The 11,584-nt window shown below is 35.2% G+C and overlaps 2 protein-coding genes across 2 annotated transcripts; one reads left to right on the top strand and one right to left on the bottom strand.

Moving 5' to 3' along the window:
- Nucleotides 1-227: 227 nt before the first annotated feature.
- LOC120353095 lies at nt 228-1,848 on the bottom strand. The gene is made up of 2 exons (XM_039435735.1): nt 1,302-1,848; nt 228-714 (listed from the first exon to the last, which is right to left on the bottom strand). Exon 2 carries the CDS (start codon nt 712-714, stop codon nt 334-336), a length of 381 nt encoding a protein of 126 aa, XP_039291669.1. The 5' UTR covers nt 1,302-1,848; the 3' UTR covers nt 228-333.
- A 108-nt stretch (nt 1,849-1,956) lies between these two features.
- LOC120353094 lies at nt 1,957-8,582 on the top strand. The gene is made up of 3 exons (XM_039435734.1): nt 1,957-2,641; nt 3,177-3,273; nt 7,826-8,582. Exons 1-3 carry the CDS (start codon nt 2,608-2,610, stop codon nt 8,157-8,159), a joined length of 465 nt encoding a protein of 154 aa, XP_039291668.1. The 5' UTR covers nt 1,957-2,607; the 3' UTR covers nt 8,160-8,582.
- Nucleotides 8,583-11,584: the final 3,002 nt, after the last annotated feature.

The following is an 11,584-nucleotide window of genomic DNA, read 5'->3' as shown; positions in this document are numbered from 1 at the left end:
ACAAAGAAATGAACCCGGATTTGATACAGTTTGGAACAAAATCAGCTGATACTGCAATCGCATCAGTCAAACATAATAAATTGAATAAACTCTTAGAATAGCCACCAACAATCCATTTAAGGCGAAAGAGAAAGATGAACACCAAAACAGAAAATCATGGTAATGAAACCGTTATACTGTATGCATTCACTGCGCTGAGTCACTCTGTTGATAAGGCCAGGTACCTACAGGTTTACGGAGACTCAGATTAGGGTGGCGTTTCATGTAACTCTGAATCCAGTCAATACCTGCACACTCATTGCTATCCCAACTTTCAGGGTATTTTACTTTCAGTTATTTTGCATATTCATATGCAAATTTTTGTGCTTGTAAATAAGTCAAATCATAGTGCATTGATGAAGCTTTGGTTAGATATTCTTGCAGCATCTTTTCTTGATCATCAAAAAACACTTGGTGAACATGGTATTTATGCTTACCTTTCACTTTGAGACTTGATGCAACATCTTTCTCTGGTGTGTTGTCAGTCTCTGAATCATTGCTCTCACCTGCTTTTAGAGCTTTGAGTCGCTTGGAGAGCATAGATTTTGTGAGTCCAAATTTAGCAGCAGTTGCTCGTATGGTCTTCTTCTCCTTCATCACCTCATGTATTGCTTTCTTCACATTCTCTTCAGAAATGTCAGCACGGGAAGTTTTTCTCTCATAAGTTCGTACCATCTGAAACAAAAAAAATGACAGTCTTTTTAGTACCAAGCAATTAAATCATTGGGCCAACCTTAAAAATATTCTTATTAATTAAATTCTCAAATGGATGATTATGAATAATAATCAGGCTGGTTGCAATTCCATATGTCTTGAAGATTGTTCCAGCACAAACATTAACATCAATATTCCTAAAGTCACTCATAACCAAAGCTAGTCAATCTAACTGATGTTGATATAATAATTATGTTTGAGGCATAGCCTGAGAAACTGCAGCCATTAGGCATATTTATATTCTTGGAAAATAATCTAAATATATAATTAAATAACTCTCTAACACATTATAATTACTTAATAATTGAGTGAATGTGATAAATCATTATGTGTGTAGTGTGGGGCTAATGTAGACAATGTCCACAACAGCCCCTATGTGCAATGTCCACTCTAGCCCCCATAGACCATTTTAAGAAGAAATAGATTTGACTTATGAAAATTAATTGGAATCAGAGGCTTTATTCCTGAGTAATCAAGATAATATAACTAATATTTGAATAAAATACAAAAAAACTTTCCAAACATATAATAATTGAATGATTTATTACCTTAAAAGATGACGAGATTTTACATTTGAAGCGCCAAAAAACGTTGTATTTTTATTCCGACTTGACCTCAAATGTGATCGACTCCAAACTTACACATGTGGTTAGAAGTCATGTTGCCAACCTAAGAAAAATTAATTTCCCGAGATTGTATCAGTATAGATGGGAACAGCTGACTTGTCTACACCAGCCCCATGTCCACACTAGCCCCAGTCTCCCCTAGGTAGCAAAATTATTTTCATCTCTATTCGGCCGTTATAAATTTAGCCATGATGCCTGATATTATCTTATCTTTGAACATTATCATCTTTGGCAATATAAGCCTATTATTCCACTTAGACCTATAAATTTCTTCAAGTAGGAATTTTTATCTATCCATCCAAATTTGAATTCGTTACACACGCCCCTGAATTTGAATTCAAAATATTTTGAGAATCAACAATGTTTTTAATACAAAATCATTCCTCAACTTAACGACATAACCTATAAATACCCACCAAAAAGACTTTCAAATATCATAATAATTTGCAGACCTTATCTGCTTACGCCCCCCTTAGATCTCCATCAAATACAATAATAAATTCTCCTTATCAACACAAAAAATATAACATCTTAGACACATTTCCTCTTCATAACCTAGTACAGTACTTTTCAAATTTGCCGCTTGCAATGTCACCAACTTATCTTCATACAAATACATATTTGACTCTCATATAATAAATTTCTCAAAAAAAAATAATTTCGGTTAACAAATTTTTTGGGGCTTATACTTCATTATAATTCCTAGGTCTTGATATCAATAATTTTCTATATATCAGGTACAATTCTTCTCTTTTGCTACATTGGTTTTGGCTTTGATGGTAACTAGTTTCAATTGAGGTTTTTTCAGTAACAACATGGCTTAAAACAATGGTAATAAAATGTGAAACATATAAATAAATATATTAACACTAATAAATACATTAAATAACAATATATAAATAACTTTTTGGGTACAATACTTTTTTTGTAAACATATGTTTAACAAGTGCTACATATTCGATTCAGGTGGCTTTGCCCAGCTGGCTACTGGTTCTACATTTTGTCTCTGACATCATAATTCTCTGGCTTTCTATTCTAGTGGTTCAGAGCTAACCTATTCTTCACAATTTTCACATTTAAGGTAATTTACTTAATTCATTTTCACTATCCCCGCTTGTGTCCTTTTTTATATGATGTAGATTACAAAAATACATACTTAAAAAATTGTTCTTTGACTGTTTCAGGCTTCTAACGGCTGGGAGGGATCAAACGTTGGATTTGTTGCAATATGGTCTATGCCAAGATTAAATTTATTACGATAGGTCAGTAATTGGTTTGATAGTGATGTTTTCCTTTGACTTCTTATCATATTTACTTCAAATTCTGTGATATGGTTTTATATTGGCTACATTTTCCCACCAAACAGTGTGTGTATCTTCATTCTCTTGCAACTGGACTGTGTTGTGATGCGATATGGCTACGACAGTGAATGGCCCTGAATAAATTAAGAAGAATTCAAGGGTTACTTTCTCCAAAGCATTTGATAATCTGTGGCTCTTTACTAAAACTTCATCTCCAATTTTATACGAAAATATTTTATAAGCTTGGTCATGATATCTCTTTCTATTATTCGCCATTTGTTCTAGCTTTAATCTAACTAGTTGATGGATATTAGAACTTGTTTGCTTATTTATCTCTGAGCTTGGAAAATCAATTAATTTTTCGATAAATGTATTGTTTCTTTTACCAAACATGATTTCGTAAGGAGTATGACCAGTGCTTTCATTTAGGCTGTTATTATAACATTCTTCTAGAAATGGTACATATCTAACCCATTGTTGATGTTTTTTATTACAGTAAGTCTGCATAAAACGAGAGATCTCTGCTATACGTCACTGTACTGGATTAGTGCTGGGGTTGTAAAGAGATGTCCTCAACCATTAATATTAGCCAGGTGAAGTATTTCTTTCCACTGCTTGCTACAAAAATGGGTTGCATTGTCGGATAGGATGCGTTCAGGCTTTCCTACTTCATTAGTCCATCTTCCAGTTATGCATCGGCCAAGGCTTCTCCTGTTAATTTACCTATGTGAAATAGCATTGTATATTTTGAAAAAATACATGTGAGTGTGAATATGTATTTCTTTCCATATTGTGCCATGGGTAATGGACCATATATATCCGCTGATATCAATTCCAATGGTGCACTAGGGAGAATGGGACTCATTTTGCCTCTGATGTGGTATCGCGGGTATTTGGCTTTCTGGCATATATCGCAAGCTTTTATCATTTTGGCCACTTTTTATGCATGTTTTTGAAATAACCGCTTTCTTTTAGTATGTGGAGGGTCTTCATAGTTCCAAAGTGTCCGATATGTTTGTAGGCCTCTTTTATCAAATCTGTTTCCATGTTAGCGGGGATTATTATGCGCCAGTCGTAAGTATTTTTAGCCGGTTGGTGGAACATAAATCTTCTATAGCGGGTGTATTGTCACAGGTAATCGGGCGGTTCAGTAGCTCCTTTCTCCATCAGTTTACGGATCCGGGATAGTTTTGGGTCTTCATATTGGGCGATGCAGATTTTTTCAGGGGTCAGTACGGCAGTGTGAATTCGTGGTTGGATCTTGGGGGGATATGGTATGCTTTCTCCATTCTTTACTGCGAAACATTTCAGGTTAGTATCTTGAAAATATGTAGCATCTATTTCTCTGGATAAAAGGTCGGCGGTCTGATTTTTCTTTCCTGGCAGATGGGTCAATTCAATATCATATTCTTGAAGTGCAAGAAACCATCTAGATAAGCGGTTGTGATTTGATTTGGCTGTTTTGAAGAATGTTAAGGCTTTATGGTCTGTATTGATAAATATCTTGTTACCGAGTAATAATGTCCGGTATTTGATGCATACTTCCACAATACTCAACAACTCTTTTTCGGTCACAGAATATCGACGTTGTGCTGAATTGAGTGTTTTACTGGAAAATGCCAGCACTCCTTTCTCTTCTTGATTGTCTTCTTGGAAAATCTCTGCGCCTATCGCATAATCCGATGCATCAACATTCAAGAAGAAAGGCTTCTTCAGGTTAGGATGTTTCAACACGATGGAGCTTAGGAAAGCTTCTTTTAGTTGCTGAAATATGGCCTCTTCATTGTCCGTCCATCTCCAAGGTTTGGTGCTAGATAATACGTGACTAAGCTGGGCAGTGTAGTGTGACATTAGTTTGTTAAAGCGGCGGTAGAACTGTAAAAATCCAATAAACTTTTGCAACTGTTCACGGTTGGTTTGTGATGGAAATTGTCTGATAGCTACTAATTTGTTTGGGTCCTGTGATACGCCAGTAGGTGTGATTATGTGCCCTGGGTATTTTACTTCACTCGCAAAAAATTCACACCTCGATAGTTTAAGTTTCAGTCCGCAATTGATCAGTCTATCAAATACTGTATCCAGATGCTGGCAATGCTCACGTATATTCTGTGAGGCTATTAACCCATCGTCCACATATATCGTACAGTAGTCTCTGATATCATCTCCCAACGCCTGTCTCAGACACCGTATAAATATAGCCATAGCATTTCGCAATTCAAATGCTGAATGAGTGAACCTGTAGTTACGTCCATTAAATAGAAAGGATAAATAGTTGCGCGATTCCGGTGCTACTTGGACTTGCCAGTATCCTGTGCTCAAATCTACCGTTGAATATATGGTTTTGCCATGAAATGTTTGCATGACTTGTTCAATTTGGTCGGGTCCTTCTCGGTCGTCATCCAGTATGCGGTTCAAAGCGCGGGCATCTAGACATAGTCTACTGTTCCATCCTTTTTTGCTACACACACAATCGGCAAGCTACAGGGTTCTGTTGATTCTTCTATGATTCCTAATTGTTCCATGCGAGAGATTTCTGCTATGGCGGCGGATCGATAGGTGAAAGGTATGGGGTATGATTTGCGGTAATACGTGTCATGTGGTTTAACTTTGAGTGAACAATCGAAGTGAGTAGCTAGTCCGGGTTGCTCAGAAAAAACGTCTGCATTTTTACGGAACACTTGAATTGTCTCATTTCTAATGTCAGGGTGCCAATTGGTATGTTGATGGACTTTTTTTATTAAAATCTCTAATAGTTCTTCGGTACTAGAATCTGCTCCTAGCTGTACCTGGTTCTCAGTTGTCAGACTTGATACCTCCATATGTTCCATAGCATTCTCAATTTCGTGGATACACCACATCCTCAGCGCGCCTCCCATGTAGTGAGCGAAGTGTATCTCTGTAATTCCTTCAGTGCGTTTTCTCAAATCAAGTGGTACTATAACTATGTGTGATTCGGATTCGGCAAAATCGTGAAATTTCAATGTTTGGAAATTAAAACAGGCTTGGAAATGTTGGAGAAAATCTGTGCCTATTATCAAGTGTGGGCCGGATACAGGTATTACAAGAAATGTATAAGCAAATCGTTGTTGTTGGAAGTTTATTTCCAGTAAACATTGGGTAGTTATATGTATTCGCCATCCTGGACTGATACCTGATACATATACATTGGTTAGCGGTAGAGTAGCTAATTTTGTTTTTTCTCTTAGACGTTTAAATATATCTGTTTGTATGAGGCTACATTGTGAACCACTATCTACTAATGCTTGAACCTTCATTCCATATATTTCCATATTGATATATGGTTGCATTTGGAGATTGGGTAGCCTGCATTCTTTTTCAGTTTCTTCTAATAAAATTTCCAGTAAATCATTTCTGAAGGTGGTGTATGATGCTGAAATATCTTCCTTTTCTTTGTTTGCTTCATTGGAGCTTGTATGCATCCTATTGGGGGTATCATATAGTAATGGTTTTTCAGCTGTAGTCTTTTCTGTGTCTGGTGGTGGATTGTCGGGTGTTGGGTTCTGTGTTCTTTGTTGGTTTAAACTTGTTGCATGCGCTAATGTATAATTTGTACTTATTTGATGAGGTGGCGGTTTGTAATTTCTGTTATAATTATTCTGAGTGTAACCATTATTTGTGTTTAATCGATCACGGCCATCATAATAATTCCTGCGATTATTTTGCTGTGAATAATGATTTGTTGTGCGATTTTGAAAATTTCTACTATTCCAATTATTATTTTGTTTGTACTCATAGCAGCGTTCAAATTGAGGAGTAGATCGAGAGTGATCATATGATACCGGTTCATAGGTTTGACTAGTATACTGATTAATTTTCGAATTATGTTGATTCTGTGTGTACATTTGATCTGATCGGTGATTTGATATAGCCATCACAGATTGTATGCCATATAGATGATTTATTAATTGTTTGCAATCAGTAATGGGTTGGGTGGCGAGCGCCATTCTAACTTGATAAGGTAGCTTCTTCAAAATAATACTTGCTTATGCGGATTCATTAATCGGCTCGTTCAGCTGAGAATTCTTGAACTGTAGGGCAGTGACAAAAGTGGTACATGCACATCTGAATTAGGATTAAAATCGCACGATATGATATCCGCTAGCACATCCAATTGTTTACTTCTGCTCCAATACTATTCCAAGAAGACAGCAATAAACTCATCCAATGATGTAAACTCATGGACTCTACTCCGAAAAAAACATCAGGGGTTCGCCACTTAATAAGCTGGTCAAACGGAGTAGCCACATACCCCAAGAGGTGGGTGCAAGAGTTTGTGCTAATTTTATTTGGTCAATGAATGATTGAGGTTGCAAACGGCAATCCGTATTATCGAATTTACTCAGTTCCTGCAGTATACTATGTGGATTTATGCCATCTGTTTGAATTCCATGAGGTTGCTGCTGGATATGATTTTCTAATACTGTTTTTTTCTCATGTACCATCTGCCATTGATTATTATTTGCAATTTTATTAGCATTTACTTCTTGATTTAATTGAGTTGAAGTGGATTTGTGTATTTGCAGAGTTCTGTTTAAAGCTTCACATGTTTCTGTGTTCTGATTAAGATTACCTTGTAATTAGTTCATTTGTGTGTATATACTGGTTTGTTTATTTTGAATAGCTGTGATACTATTGGTATTTTTATCCACTGTAGTAAAGATATTTTGGTTAGCGGCTGTAATCTGTTTTTTTAATTTCCTGTTGGCGATCAGCTTTAATGCTGGTTGTTATTTCTTGAATAGGTGCTGTGGATTGTATTACTAGACTATCTATCCTTTCGTTTAGTTCACAAGTAACCATATCTAACCTTTCCGACAATCCTGCCGTAGCTTTGTCCTGACTTTCTTTTTGCAAATTTAGCATTACCTTCAGTTCCTCCCTATGACTTTCTACCTTGCTATTGATAGTATCTAACCTCCGTCCTAATGATTGTATGGCGTCCGTTGCCTCTTTCAAGCCCTGTTTATTTGTCTCTTTAATTGCGGTTGTTTCTTTTTTAATCTCTTGTATCATGTTACTCATGGAGTTTTGCAACATGATAGTGAACATACTGGTAGTTTGTTCCATTATCACCCTGGTTGCTGGATCTAGATCTGTATCTGAAAACATGCTCTGTTTTGTCAGATGTGCCTCTGCCTCCGGGGATACTGGATCTGCGGGCTGCTTCTTGCCCCCCTCGATGTTGATCTCTGCTATCCTCTGGTTCAATGGTGTGTCAGCGGCGTCGATTCGAGTGGATGATAGAGGTTGCAGACCTTGTGGATCGAAAACTATTGACCCGACACTTCCTGGTTCCCTTTCTCGTGGCATATTGGCATCTACCATGGTGGGGGTTGATGTGCTGGGAGTTGACAAAGTGGGATCTGTACAACTGCCGTACATATATGAAACTTCGGAGTTTGCGGGAGTGTGGTTCATTATGCTAATGTGTCAAATTCTAATTAAAAGTGATGAATAATATGCAAAGAGTATTGGGCAAGGACACAAATGAGGATTCACAGTGAAACAGTTTTGTGCAAAGTGCTTGGATAACCATGAACAAGGTATTTATACTTAAGTTTTTTATAATGCTCTATCGCTACAATATTGGAATGTCGATTCCTGATCGGCTTATAAACTGTGGCTTATAATATTCTCCAACCGGCTTATATATAAAAATGATTCAGGCTATGACTAGGTAAATTTGAACAGTTTAGGCCCATAAAATATAATAGCTCTCTATAGAAATATATTTTCCACAATAATAAATAAAAATTTCTTTATAAAATAATTTCTTCTTGTTTAAAGCTATGGATTCCCGAAAAGTAATTTGTTACTTGCCTACCTTCCTCAATACAATTATTATTCTATTATCTATCCACGACAAATTTCAATATGCCTAGACTTGTCTTTAGTTATTATCATCAATATATAGTCTTGACTTATTTCAATAGTTATTAAATGAGCTCTGTTCTCATCATCAGTCCCACGTTGGGTATGACATGTTCATGTCACGTTACTTTTGGTGGAATAACGCTTAGCCTCCTGCTTGGCATCAATCGGTAGAGCATGAGAATCAATAACTATAAAATCTGGTCGTGGTTTCTAAGAAACAATTTTGTTGAAAATCTGAATATGCTCATACAGGAGCTTTCGCAATAATTTAATACTGATAATTAACAAATATATATATATATATATATATATATATATATATAGGTTCATTCCTTAACACAAAGTTGGTCTTTTGTATAAATCTTTACAACTCATGTTGGTACGTTCGCGTAAGATGGTCCAAGCATCTTTAGTAGCTCCACAGACCTATCATGTGATGGCGTTTGTGTAATGGAGTATAATAGTTCACTCCCGTGGGTCTGAGCGTTCGCGCCATTTATTCAGACTGAACTTGATTTGAGGTTATGTATTGAAGTTCGCGCCGTTTCTGTTGTGAATGGAATATTCTTGTCTCGTCCTTGTCTGTCAGCTGTCTGCAGAGTGAGTCTGCAGAGTGTCTGCAAGTTGTCTGCAGAGTGAAAGTGATATAGTGTTTTGTGATGTTGTGATTGTGTCAAAATGTCCAAAAAGATTATTCAAGCAGTGATCAAATTCTGAAAGGTAAGTCAGTTATAGAATTATAACTTGTACTTGAATTATTGTAATACTTGTACTATTTAGCTTGCTTCTTTTACAATTATTTCCTTATGAGATTTAGTAATGCTTTAGGGTTATTAACATTTTGAAACGAAATCAAGAATAAAACACATCAAAAGTGGAAATTAAAAGTAAACCGCATCACTACTCAAAGAGTGTATGTAATTGAGTGATTGGAAATGAATAAATGTAACAAAAAATAAAATCGTAAATGTAGTTCCTTCATTTCTATCACTACTTACAAGCTCAACTAAGTTAAATCTGCACAAGAATCTTATTCTATTAGGATATATACAATAAATATATACCTGGATAGAATTGGTAAGAAGCTCATTGGCTATGAAATTCTCAATTGTATAAATAAATATTTAGATCATGAAAGTCAAGTTAGTCCTAAAATCATTCCTCTTCAGCCATGCAATTTTTCATAAATAACTCTTTTAATAGGTCCAAAGATAGGAATGGATTTTTATTTATTTATTTAATCAATGAGAATTACTCAACTTACAGGAAAGTACCACAGGCTTATATGCTCAAAACGGTTCCAATTCTAATTTATGAAACAGTCCAAATGTAGCTGGGTTATGTGATATGCAAACAATACCAATCCTGGGCCTAGGACTAATGATGGATAAACAGCTAATGAAACTTTTCTAAACACTATATCTTTGAATGTCCAGGGTATATCAAACAAATAAGAATATATTTCCCTCTTATTATGTTATAAAACCAAAGCCTAATGCCAAGATAATTACTGTTGCTGAACACTGGTTAACAAACGATGACTGTAGCTGTCTCACAATACCTGACTATGAACTTGGGTCCTTCTATGGAAGGAAAAATTCCATTCATAGTGGAGAAGCAATTTTTTTAATTAATGGATTGAAATTAGAAGAATTAAGCATAGTAAAGGAACTTTCTATAGAAATGATTTGTGAAGCTGCTGCAATTGAACTTCCAAATGAAAAAATAATTGTTTTGTCATTGTACAGACCCTATAATAATGATGTTAGTTTTTTTAACAACTCTCTATCCTGTCTTAATGATATATTATGTGCCATTTATAAATGTAACTATAATTTAATATTATGTGCTGATTTCAATGTCAACTTTAATGTAAATGATAATTTTAATAGAGATCTTTGCAATTTGTTTGAATGTTTTGGTATCCATATTTCTACAAAAATGAAATCACTAGACCAGGCACACTGAATGAAGGCCACTGTATTGATAATGTTGTGACTGATATTCATGATAGCAGACATGTGACCCAAGTTATCAATACATATCTACTGTCAGATCATCATGCCCTACTATTTAAATCTTTAATGAATGTGAAAAATGACTCCCAAAGTTTTTCTAGTGTAAACAAGAAGCTAGATAGGTTAGTTAATTAATGATCAGAACACTCATTTATTTGTTAGGTTAATTAGTATCATACACTGGAGTGTGGTGTATTTGCTTAGCCTAATGTTGCGAATGATAAGTTTAAGAAGTTTTTTGATTTGTATATGTCAGCTGTTAATGCTGCTTATCCTCTTAGAGGTTTCAAAGTTAGTAAGCCTAAGCTGGATGATGGATGGTATACTGCTGATTTGATAAAGCTCAAACATAGTTGTGATGAATATTATAGCTTACTGAAATTTTTTAAGACTGATCAGTTTAGAGATAAATATAAAAGCTGTAAGAAAGAGTATAGAATTGCTATTAAGAATGCAAAAATAAATTATTTCAACAACAAAATAGAGCACTCAAAAAATAAAACTCAAGCTGCATGGAAGGTAGTTAAAATTCTTACAAATGTCAACAATGGAGCTATTGATTCACATGATGATAACAACGCTGATTCATTTAACAACTTTTTCATTGAAAAAGTTGAGGAAATTAGTGAAAATGTCCAGTTAGTGAACATCTCAGCTCTCACTACATCAAAAAGTGCAATAGGTTCAATGTACCATTTTTTCCAACCTGTTACTGCAGATTATGTGTACCAGAAAATAAGTAGTCTTAGTAATTCAAGTTTTTTTAGATATATATGGTATTAATTCTAAGGTCTTAAAAATATCTGCCCCTTATATAAGTGAAGTTTTGAGTTACCTTTTAAATTATTGTTCAGTATACAAGGGCATTTTTCCAAGTGTATTGAAAAACGTTAAGGTAATACCTGTAGGCTACATAAAAAAGGTGATAAGAAAAACTTCAGGCCAATATTTCAGGCCAATATAATCAGGCCTTATTTCAGGCCAATAACAA

This window comes from Nilaparvata lugens, chromosome 9, assembly GCF_014356525.2.
Source record: "Nilaparvata lugens isolate BPH chromosome 9, ASM1435652v1, whole genome shotgun sequence".
NCBI lineage: Eukaryota > Metazoa > Arthropoda > Insecta > Hemiptera > Delphacidae > Nilaparvata > Nilaparvata lugens.
This window is presented reverse-complemented; position numbering and strand designations above follow the sequence as displayed.

Bases quoted from the DNA above. Each gene is read 5' to 3' on its own strand.
- LOC120353095 (XM_039435735.1), bottom strand. From the start codon at position 714: ATGGTACGAACTTATGAGAGAAAAACTTCCCGTGCTGACATTTCTGAA.
- LOC120353094 (XM_039435734.1), top strand. From the start codon at position 2,608: ATGGTCTATGCCAAGATTAAATTTATTACGATAG. The intron at 2,642-3,176 runs GTCAGTAATTGG...TTTTTATTACAG, and splicing joins GATTAAATTTATTACGATAG to TAAGTCTGCATAAAACGAGA. The intron at 3,274-7,825 runs GTGAAGTATTTC...CTGTTTTGTCAG, and splicing joins CAACCATTAATATTAGCCAG to ATGTGCCTCTGCCTCCGGGG.